The 12,701-nt window shown below is 35.2% G+C and overlaps 1 protein-coding gene across 2 annotated transcripts in view; it reads left to right on the top strand.

Annotated features, from left to right (window-relative positions):
* Positions 1-12,701, top strand: part of Rassf (Ras association family member) — a 246,698-nt gene that overhangs the window by 169,646 nt on the left and 64,351 nt on the right. For both annotated transcript variants that reach the window (XM_090396283.1, XM_090396284.1), the window contains exon 7: positions 2,231-2,384. In XM_090396283.1, coding sequence (XP_090252409.1) covers positions 2,231-2,384 — 154 coding nt within the window. The remainder of the gene's footprint in view (positions 1-2,230; positions 2,385-12,701) is intronic.

Below are 12,701 nucleotides of genomic sequence, written 5' to 3'. Positions count from 1 at the left end.
CTAACCTGTTAGGTTACCCTATTCCAGGTAGTTGTTCTGACGTCACTTTCCGCGTAGGTACAGCCTCCATCGCTACGCTCGACTTGTACAGATTATACACGATTATTCCGGATTACTACTTATTATCTTTCTGGAAATTTCATAATGTACTAGACAGCTTAATGGGATTTACAAATAACTTAACAATTCCATTACATAATTCTTACTATTCTGACACAAAATTCTTTGCTTCTCATTCCAGTTATACAGGAATAAATTTCAATATATGACACATATGGACTACACATTATCACATAACATAAAAAAATTTTTCATAATTATTAGCTGATGTGCAGGTATCTCCTTAATTAGTAATATTTATCATGTTAAATCCTGAATAAAGAATTTACTTGTAAAGCTCTCCATTCAGGATCTAACACTGGTGTTGTTACACTTTATGGACATCCTTCATGTGGATCATCTTAAGGCTGGTATGACCACGTTTGAACTTGGCAGCCAATTTCTTAATTGTCGAAAACAAAGGAGAAGAGTGCCCATAAACTTTTATGAACTGCAAATGAATTTCTTTTTTCGCGTTAAGCCTTCTTTTACAAAGAATTTTATAACAGCACGATACTCAATTTTATCCATTTCAATGGATACAGACAACTCTTTTGCTTCAGACAGCTTTATAAAATGAACTACATGATAGAATGACTTGCAATTTCACATGGATGCTTATGACAGATGTACCAACTTAAAAAAAAAAAAATCATGCTGATAGTTTTGCCATCTATGATCACGACTTAGAACCTTTTAGCCCAACCTCGTATATATAGATAAATAGGAACTTTGAGTTTCAAATAAAGAGTGCTTATGAGAATACAATCCTCAGCATCAGAGTTAAAAAGTTTCCATGTTTCTTAAGTAGTGCATGAAATATGAATCGATTTGTGTATTTTACAATGACGGAAAGGAATACGTTTAGGCTCTTTGACAATTACTCTTAGGCACTGGCTGCTGTTCACTTATGAAAAATACAGTACTCTGAAAAAGAATTGCTTTGGTATTGAATGAGGATTCTTGTTATTTTAAGGTTCCTGACTGATCTTTGATGAAAACTAACAGTTTGAAAAAGCTGTCAGGCCAGTGAAAGCTTAAACAAAAGAATTAATAAAAGGCGACTATATGGACACTCAGCAGCTCTCATATGTTTTTATTAGTGCAAACTAACATAACTCTGACTGAAGATTGTATTCTCATAAGCTCATCAGTCAATTTTTTTGAAACTTTCAGTTTCTATATATTTAGTTATTTATTCATTATTTATAATCATGAGAGTATGATTTGATGAAGTATTATTACATGCTTTTTAATCTTTTTTCATTCTGCAATTTAGCTTAAGTGTTGAATATTCGGCCAAAGCATAATTCATTAAATTTTAAACATTATGAATTAAATTTTATAAACAAATATTTTGAACAAAAAAAAATACTCATTAAAATTTAATTCATTATGCTTCAGCACATCCCTAAATGTTAATACATTCATTCTTTTCCAACTCTTGGGTGTGAGACTGATATATAAAATCTTTTTAGCAGTTTGAAATTTCAGACCATTTTGTTAGTCAAGAATATGTTACTTTAACTTGGTTTGTCTCATTGTTTTTAAAAAATTTTGAAACTTTAGATAGATTTGCTTCAACTAAAATTTAGTCACCTTTCACTCATTAAAATATCTAAAGTTTTCAATGCTATGGTTTTTTCTGTTTTCCATTTATCTCTTGTATGTTAGGATCAGTTATTACAGCCAAGTAACCTGGCTTTGAAAAAAACCTAATTAATGCTTCAATAGGGAGGATTAATCCAGTGTATATAGTTTCGTCTATATGATTTGCCTGTTTTGGGGGATGAGAAGGAAAAACCTTGCCCCTCTGTATGAGATCATCTAACTCTCACCTTCAATTTGAAAATGATAAAGGTTATTTTCATCCTAGATGGGATTTGAATCCCAGTCTGTCCAAACAAAAGGCATCACCGAGATAGAGACTCTTCTATACATATAAGAATTAATATAGTCAAAGCTTATTTTAGATTTTCAGTAGTTTAGAGATCTTTTGTTTTTAAATTTATGTCATACTCAGGTCTAAATTGTGAATGTTAGTGACTAGTATTTTAATGATTAGACAAGTTAAAATATTGTTATTTTATCCTGATCTTGAATATGAAATATTTTAATGTTTCTTGTATAGACAAGTGTGTTTACACCAGCTTATGGAAGTGTGACCAGTGTGTGGGTAACAAGTTTAGTGAATCCCCTTGAAGTCATTAATATATTATTGGATAAATTTAAGGTTGTCAACAGTCCTGAAGACTTTGCTCTTTATATTGTAAGGGACACAGGAGGTAAGCATTTGAATTATAGATCACCAGTTCTTAAGCATGTTTTTTTTTTTTTTTTTTTTTTTTTTGCACACCTTCAGTTTTATCTTTAACCAAGTTTTTTCAAGTACCTACTTGTTTAGTATATTGGAAGAAAAACTGTTGTCAACTAGTTCGCTATCAAGGAGTTTGGAAATTAAAGGAATTTCATTTATTTAAGTTAAGGGATATTACATCCCATATCGTTTCTTAGCTGAATAAGAAACTCAAAGAGTTTCATGCCGAATATAGTAGAAACTATATAAAGTTTGGCGATTCCAAGCGTAAGCAAATACCTGGATACTGCAGCAACTGACCCTAAAGGCAGTGCAAGCTGAGGCAACTCGTGTCTAAGGTGGAGCAAGCTCCGATCACTATTCTTGATATTTACCCATAATGTGAACTTAGCTCCTAGGAGCTGTATTTCTGTTCAACATTATGAAAGAAGGTCACTACCCAGATCAGTTTCGACTGGTCTGGGTAGTAATTGTCGCCGAATTGAAGCCTTTGGCTCTTCATATATCTAATAATCTAGGCATTTCATTTAATTTAAAATTGCATACTTTTAAATTGTATTAAATGTAAAAAACATATGTTTAATGGAAGGGCAGGATGAATGCGACACCTGTTCAGAGATAAAGAGGGGGTGCCTCATTATGTCTTTTTCATTTGTAATGTTTTAATTCTAGGTATGGGTTAAACATAATGAAGTAATAATGGATTTACTTACGTAAATTCTTTTAATACAATACTAATATTTTAACTGGGTGTTTCGCTGATTATTGACTTTTATTATGGCAGTTGTAATGCATCTAGTAAATCAAATGCTATAAAACATAGGTGTTAATCACTTGTCTATGTTTCACTGTGTGTGCAAAATATATATGGTCATGTACCAGCCTGGTTAGCAAAGCAGAAAGCATGCTCACCTACTCTCCAGCCAACAGGATTTTGGTTTGATTCCCACTTTAGGCATGAATTTTTACAATGTTTGCAAAACCTCTCCCTGATAGCCCCTTGAATTTATACAGTGTATCTTAAATTAAATTAAATGTCTGAAATATTTATTAATATATATAAATGTTTGTGTTAGGTTAGGACTGTTGAGAAGGAACTCGCAACTCTTTTATGTGATTCCTATCCCCAAAAGGTTATGAACCTATGGTACATTATGTGCCAAGATTGTGTATGTAAAATGCATTAACGATCAATAAGAATTTTGGAGCATTCTTTTGTAGGCATGTAATGAGGTTCTGGACTGTTGTGGGGCAGACATCCCTTGACCTCATCCAACACTAATTCATCCCACAGATCTTCAATATGGTTGAGATCAGGGCTCTGTGGGGGCCCAGTCAAGTGTGATGACATCCACAAATCACACGTTTACAGCAGAGCCTTATGACATTGTCAGTAGAAACGCTACAAAATAGGAAGCATACATTGTCCAGAAAGTTCAGTGTTCATGGCACCACAAACAAAGGTCCAAGGCCAAACCAGGAAAAACAGGACAATTCTATCACACCACTATCACCTCCAAATTTCATAGTTGAGGTTACACACACTGGTAAGAGACATTCACTGGGCATCTGCCATACCCACACCTGTCCATCTACTTGGTAGACGTAGTATGATTCGTCACTCCATAACAAAGCTTTCCACGTTCCACACTCTTTGCACCAGTGAAGATGACACTGCATGTTGGTTTGAGTAATGTCGGACTTGCATATTTTGTTCCTGCCATGGAAACATATGTTGCAAGCCTCAGTTCTGAATATTTTTGGTGTTCCAGTTGATGCCTACATTCAACATGTCAGCCAATGAATGGCAATTTTTACATATCCTTCGTAGCACTCTACAGTCACATTCAGCAAGTGTGGTGGGTCTTCCACTGTGGGTAGCACTTGCAGCTTACTCCATGTGTTTCCATTTCAATATGATATCACCATTTGTTGATCTGGAATGGCTTAATTGGTCAACAATTTGTTGATCAGATAAGCCTGCAACAAGGCATCCTAACACTACAAACACGTGACTCATTTCATCTTACCCATGGGGATGTTCATTGGCTTCTTTCCAAGCGGTGTTTTTCCCAAGCGTATTCAGCCTTCAATAAATGGGGGGGGGATGTCATACCTGACAATGAATAATAAGCAAGTAGTGGTGAGAGCTTGGAGATACTAAGCAAGTAGCGATGAGAGCTTGGACCACCTTTACCATGAGTTGCCTCAGTCCTGAAAATACTTCGGGTGCAAACTTTGTTTGCTTACACTTGGATAAAGGATTAAACTAAATTTATTATAGTCTAACCAAGTGGAAAAAAAATTTCAACATCTTTCTCTAAATCCAGAGTAATTTAATAATAAGGTGAGGCACTTTTTGGCAACTTGTATAGGTAAATATGACTTCTCCATTACTTCTACCTTAGTATCACCACCTCTGGATCTGGGTCCCACTGACGAGACCTCAATAAAGGTCGAAACTGGTCTGGGTAGTGGCCCTTCTCTTAATGCATATCATTATACATGTCTGCAAGGAGATGTGCTTTGCATTATGGGAGATACTATGACAAATAGTGATGAGAGCTTGGTCCACCTTTGCCATGAGTTGCCTCAGTTCTGAAGATACTTCAGGTGCCAACTTTGTTTGCTTATACTTGGATAAAGGATTAAACTAAATTTATTATAATCTAAAGAAGTGGGGGGGGGACTTCCAAAACCTGACAATGAAATTCACCTTTTGTTTTGAAGACTTTCACAAACATCCATGTGCATATAGAACTCCAGCTTGCAGCCTGTTGTTGATCAGAAAGCAAGTATATGCTAACTACTCAGCCAACCAGTCTTTTCGAAGGAAGGTCTTGTTTATATGAGACTTTTCTTCAAAAGATCTATAAAATGAAAACTTGCTTGTATTATTTTCACTTTTTTTTATTTTTTTATAGAAGACTGTATGATTTCGGCATATTTTCACAGCCTGAACATTCTGGTTAATGATAGTGAAAGTGTTGACAGTGAAGACCACTGTAAATTTCAGTGGATCTTCCTTCTTGCAAAATTTGCTTAGCTAGATAAGAGTGTGGTTATTGCTTACATTTGAGAGGTGCAAGGAATGAAGATAATGGCAATATTCATAACCTACTATATAATATGGCATTTCTTAGATTTCTAGAAATGTCCTGAGATACCATTTACATGAGGAATTGAGCAAAGTTGAACATTTTTCGATGTCATTGACATTGCAGATCTGTGGTGGTGGCGTTTAAAATTCTTAATATGAACTCATAATTATTAAGAAAAGAAGTAGATTTGATCCATTAATATTCTTTTTATAAAAGAGCTTTAGTAGAGCAAAAGGTGTATGCTCTGTGTAGAGGTATTTTGATAGTGTGTCTTCTGTCCAGGATGATGAATTAAAGTGACATTAAAATAACTGCCTGTGTGCTTTTCTTGTGTAAACTATAGAAAGTGAGATAATGAATCGGTCTGCCTAAGATGAATGTTTTTTTTTTTTAAAGAAAGTTATCCAGTTTAGAGCTTTCCAGAAGTTTACAAATATCGCATACAGAAGCATATGGAGAGATGGTATTCAGCTTCTGTATTATATCTTGCTGCTTTATTTTATAATATTAATCAATTCATAGTGAAGAATTTATGGAGACACAACACACGTGTTAGAATAATTACTTTACTTAACATTAAGCAAGTAACAATCGACGTTTCAACCTGTATTGAGGTCATCATCAGGAAACATACATATGTACAATATCTAAGCTACATATCATTGCACTATACAAAAGTAAAATGAATCTAAATGTTTGTTAATCATTTATCCTAGCCTGACATCTGGTGAGAAAAGAAATGGAACTACATTAAACAATTTCTGCAATCTTTCGTATTGAGATTTTCTTCTGTCTAGGGTTGTTCTGGTTGCTATATGGATTGAAGATGGGTCCTCCACATTCTTGGAATAATTAATACATCATTCTTGTTCAGATTTGGATGATCTTTGAATTTTCTTTCATCCCAGGTTTTGGTGCAGTGTAGGGACTTAGTGCCTTTCCAGTCAATTCTGTGGCATGTTTGGAGAGCGTGGTCTGATAGGCCTGTTTTACCATAGTGGAGGTATTTAATGTTGCATTTGTGTTCCTCTTTTCTGATTGGGATGGTGTGTCCCATTTCCCCTATGTAAGGTTAGGTTGCAACCTAACCAGAAAAGAAAAATTGGCACTTAAATCATTAAAAAATAACCCAGACATCATGATTACAAAAGCAATAATGGTAATGCTACCGTTTACTTGATCACACAGCATACCTAGATAAAATGAACCTATTGGTATCCACCACAACATGTACCAAATGGTGAATTATAACCCTACAAACCACATCAAAAAGAAAACAACAGAATTAATCAAATCAGTGATCACATTGCCAGAGGAAACAACCAAAAAAACTTATACCGCATTGTGCTCGCACTCCTAGAATTTACAGCCTGCCAAAAATACACAAAACAACCACACCACTATGACCGATAGTCGAAGGAATTGACAGCCCTAATTATCACTTAGCCAAGAAATTAGCGGCCACACTCAAGGAGTTGGCAGGTCATTCCCCCTCCTACATAAAAAAATACACAACACTTCATAAACAAGATTAGAAACATCACACTCAATGACAAAGATTTATTAGTCAGATTTGATATAACTGCCCTTTCACTTATGTCCCTATCAACGATCCTATTCTTCTCTTACAAAACATATTTCGACCTGATATCACGGCCCTCTTTGCCCATATACTCCGCTCTGGGTATTTCGTGTAGAAAAATAATTTTTACCTACAAAAAGAAGGTTTGGCTATGGGTTCACCACTTTCCCCCCAATAGCTAACTTTTTCGGCCAACCTAAAACCCAAAGTCCTGCTCAGATATGTTGATGGTATTTTCACCATTTGGCCCTGCAGCCACGAAACACTAGATACATTCTTAAGCCACCTGAACAAACAACACAGACATATGCAGTTCACCATTGAAAACAACTCTCTTCCCTTTCTAGATATACTCATCATATGTCTTCCCTCTGGCTGCCTCTCCTTCACTGTTTGCTGCAAACCCACACATACAGACCAATACATATATAAAAATTCATACTACCATCCAACACAAAAACTAGGAGTCATCAGCACCCTCAAACACAGAGCCCTAACAATTTGCTCCAATGAACAAGCTCTGCACCAAGAATTTGAAATCATTAACCAAACATTTGTAAAAAATGACTACAATAAAAAAAACAGTTCACAAGATACTCCATAAAAATGTCACTAAAAGCAAAAAAGATTACAAGAATGCCATAGCTATACCCTACATTAGGGGCATTTTGGAAAAAGTAGATGAACACTACGTAAATATTATACAACATTAAAACAACCTTCAAATCCCCCAGAAAAACTAAGAAATTTGCTTTGCTCCTCAAAAGATCCTCTTCCATACCTTGCCCACCAGGAGTTTACAAAATTCAATGTACCTGTAAGCTATCTTACATAGGGAAAACAGGAAGCACCATCCCAATCAGAAAAGAGGAACACAAACACTACATTAAATACAAAAATCAATTCATAGTGAAGAATTCATGGAGACATAACACTCGTGTTAGAATAATTACTTTACTTAACATTAAGCAAGCAGGACACACCATCCCAATCAGAAAAGAGGAACACAAATGCAACATTAAATACCTCCACTATGGTAAAACAGGCCTATCAGACCACACTCTCCAAACATGCCACAGAATTGACTGGAAAGGTACTAAGTCCCTACACTCTGCCAAAACCTGATATGAAAGAAAATTCAAAGAAGCTTGTGAAATGCTAAAACACGATTCAAATCTGAACAAAAATGGATTACCGTATTTGCTGGCGTATAAGATGCACTTCTTTTTTTGTACGCATTTTTTAGGAAAAAAACTTTATCACTGAATATTATAATGAATTTACATAATAAAATTCAATAATTTTTTTCTTCATATTCAGCTGGCAGCCATGATATTTTTGTTTTAGTCTGCATACATAGTTGGTTTCTCTTCATGAATCTTGAACACCATGATGTTGATCCAGTAAAGTTGGCGATCCCTAGTGGCTATCGCTTTCGCTTGATGAATAATCATTTTTGTAGATACTGAAAGTCCCACTTTTCTGTGGTCTAAAATCCAAGTATTTGGTTCTGCCTAAAGTTCTGGCCATTTTGCAGTTCCACTTCATAGGTTATGTTTACTGTGAGTTGCTTTTTTAAGATCCTCTTCCTGATTCTGCCAAGTTCTTATCATTTTCTCAGTTGGGGGCGGTCCGAAATGCCTCTCTGCAGCCCTGTTTCCATGTTCTTTAGCATATGCAACATTGCTTGTATGCAATATTGTAGCATTGCTGACGTTTTTCAGCCATAATTTGCCAATAAATTTAGAGGATATTTAACGGCATATCTGTGATTTAACAGCTGTGATCGTCGATGACAGCACATACGCATCTACTGAACTCTACGTAACTGGAATGCTCTTACGCACTGCAAGGAAGGAAGCAAGAAAGAAATCGCATAACTTGGAACAGAGAAAATTTCCAGAAATGAAAGTAATAAAAAACTTAGTATCGGGGTATAAGACGCACCCTGTTTTTCAGACCTATTTTCAAAGGAAAAAGGTGCATCTTATACGCCGGCAAATACGGTAATTATTCCAAGAATGTGGATGGACCCATCTTCAAGACATAGACCAGAATAACCCCAGACAGAAGAAAATCTCAATACGAAAAGACTGTAGAAATTGTTTAATGTAGTTTAACATTTTTTTTTTCTCACCATAGGATAGAATAAATGATTAACAAAAATTTAGATTCATTTTACTTTTGTATAGTGCAATGTCATGTAGCTTGTATATTGTACATATGTATGTTTCCTGATGATGACCTCAATACAGAGGTCGAAACATTGATTGTGATACTTCCAGGGAGTTCAAAGACTCATTGAGAGAGGGTACCTACTCTACAACTCTGTCTCCACCACTCCCACCAACTATAATGAACCACAACTACCATCATCATCATCTACAGCAACGCCATCTACCGCCACTACCAGTATTTTTACAGACAATCACAAACATCCATGCCTATGTCGAGATTCGAAACCGCAGCCTTTTGGTTGGAGAGCAGATATGCTAACCACTCAGCCAACTAGGGCTGCCCAATTATTCTAACACTTATGTTGTATCTCCATAAATTCTTCACTATGAATGCTGACCACCGTGTAACCTTAAGAGAAAGAATAATGTTAATCAAATTTCTAAATTCCCAGTATAATGTATATTCAGATTAAGCATCTGTTATCCTACTGATAAGAGAATGGTTTAATTACCTCCAATCTTTGAAAGTCTTATTCTACGATAACTGTGAAAAAAATAGCTGCTAAACTTTCTTACCTTTTAATATACGATAAAACTGGTGTTACTGGAAATTAATTTTGATATAGCTTTCAAACATATACCTGAGTTTAATTTTATTTTTAGGCTTGACCCTGTTCTTAATTTCCCTGCAGCCTCTGCTAATAAAATATATTTTAAGGCAACATCTAATGAATGTTAGATGGCTACTTCTAGATATGTTTGAATGCAGGTCTTTTTTTGCATTTAAATAAGAAATCCATTTGATAATCTCATAATATAATGTCCTTTTTACATCCATATAACTGCAGCATTTTAAAGAGCTTTCCTCTTGCCACCTTGTCATATGCCTTTTCCAGATCTTCTTTTTCATTCATCAGATGACAGATTAAGTCCCCTATGGACAAAACTTTGCTATCTGGTTCTATCTCTTGCCGTTTGTCATCTCTCTGAAGTTTAATAATTGTTAACTTTCCTTCAAAGACTGTAGCCAATTTCTTTTTGGTTTGCCACTTGATTGTCTTCCTCAAGTGATTACAAGACTATATTTGGTAATTTTTCCAGATCTATGAAACTTAGTACAAATCCTTGTTATATCCTGAAGATTTCTCAACTATTTGTCCTAAAGTTAAAAATCTGATCCTGACAACTTCTATTTGGCCTGAATCCAGCTTGTTCTTCATCTGACTTCTATGATTTTTCTTAGTTGTTTTTTCCCTTTTTATAGATGTGTACTATGAGAGCTCTGCTACAATCATCTGGAATTTGATCCTCTGACCGAGCCTTAGTGTAGCCACTGCAAAAATTTTATACCTCCATATTTCAGCATTTCTGATCAAATTTCATCTACTCCAGCTTGCCTTTCCACATTTCAGGTTTTTGATAGCTTTTTCTACTTTAAGTATGGATATGTATTCCTGACTGCATTCCTGTTGGTGTTTTCTACTACTAGCAGTGTTTGCTGACACTGCTTGTTTCATTTACCAATCTTTTAAAGTAATTACTCCAGACATCTGGAATATCTTTATTTCAGTTTTCATGTCACCTTTATCATCTCTGATTCCTTTTACAGTGCTCTTAGTTTCCATTTCAAAGTTTTTTTTCAATAGCCTCCAGAATATTTTGCTACCCTCCTGATATTTATTTTGTATGTTCTTACCAGTCTTCCCATGACTTTTGTTCAACTAGTTTTACACAGTGTGTAATATTTTTACTTTTTTTTTCTATATTCTCTAAGAGCACAAGCTGACTTACTTGTCAGGAACTTTCCATATGCTTTATTCTTTTACTCGACTGCCTCTTTAACTTTCTGAGTCGACCATGGAGTTCTGATTTTTCTTTCCTTACAAAACAACTTTGCCATGCTTCTCTGGCTGAATCAATCAATGTTTTCTTCATGGTTTGCCAGTAAATCTCCTAGGTTTGATTCTTGTTTTCATTTTTTCTTGAATGATGTTTGTGTATATGACTCTACAGTTCACCTCTGAAAGCTGCTTAGCTTTGATTCATTTTAAATTTTAAAACTTTCTTACACTCTCTTCTTTTCCATATGAAATTCAGTTATATCCTGCTCAAACTAAGTAGTGATCACTTCCTATTTCAAATCCTCTGTATACTCCTGAGCTAGTGAAAAAACATTGGTATTAACTTAACAGAAAAGTCATTGAAACTTTCTTATTTTTTGTATCTTCTCTGCATGTGAATTTGTGTACTTTAGTGATAACTAGTCCATGTCCTGAACAGAAATCCAACAGGCACTTATCATTATTATTGTTTTCTCTTTTCTCCAAATTTTCCAGAAACATTTCTGTCTGTCTGGTATGCATTTCCTGTTCTGCTGTTTAGGTTTCCAACTAGACCAACTTTTCCTTTCTTCAGTGTGTCAGCTATGTTCTCAATTGCCTTAAAAATTCCTCCATTTCTTTAGTTCAGACCTTCTTTGGGACCATAGAAGGTCTGAACTAAATATATAGGTTCTCAGTTCCCCATTCTGATATTTGCCCACATCACTCTACTTGATATTGCCTTCCAATCAAGAAGATTATCCTCATATTTAGTGTTGAATACTATAACTACTCCTGCTTTAACCTGATTGCTATTGCCTGAATATAATATTTTGTATTTGTTGCTTGGAAAGATCTCACCTATTTTTGTCTTCTTTGTTTCACTTGACCTATTACAAGAGTGGTCTGAAAAGTTGTAGGCCTCGATCGTAGATGGCACCACCATCGGCACGATTTTTTTTTCTAAGTTAGCACATCTGTCATAAGCATCCATGTGAAATTGCAAAAGTCATTCTTTCAAGTAGTTTGTTTTATAGAGCTGTCTGAAACAAAAGTGTTGTCTGTATCCCTTGAAATCGGTAAAATTGAGTATCGTGCGGTTATAAAATTCCTTGTAAAAGAAGGTTTAACACCAAAAGAAATTCATTCTAAGTTTATAAAAGTTTATGGGCACTCTTCTCCTTCATTTTCAACAATTAAGAAATGGGCTGCCTAGTTTAAACGTGGCAATACCAGCCTTGAAGATGATCCATATGAAGGATGTCCATAAAGTGTAACAACACCAGAAATCATTGATCAAGTGCATGATATGATATTGGATGACCTGTGAGTCAAAGTGCATGATATTGCTAAGACAATAGGCATTTCAAAAGAACGTGTAGTATATATTTTGCATGAAGAATTGCAAATGAAAAAGTTTTGCACAGAATGGGTGCACTTGCTCAGAGCAGATCAAAAACGCACTCGCATGAAAATCTCTGAACAGTGCTTGGAGCGTTTTGACAAGAATAAAACTGATTTTGTGCATTGATTTATTACTATGAATGAGACTTGGATTCACCATTACGCACCAGCGTGCAACACAAGACTAAGGTCTTGTTTTGC

This window comes from Typopeltis vanoorti, chromosome 8 (assembly GCF_054136105.1).
Source record: "Typopeltis vanoorti isolate ZY-2024b chromosome 8, IOZ_Tvanoo_1.0, whole genome shotgun sequence".
NCBI classification, from domain to species: domain Eukaryota; kingdom Metazoa; phylum Arthropoda; class Arachnida; order Uropygi; family Thelyphonidae; genus Typopeltis; species Typopeltis vanoorti.
Note: the sequence above shows the minus strand (reverse complement) of the source record. Positions and strands in the feature narration are given on the sequence as shown.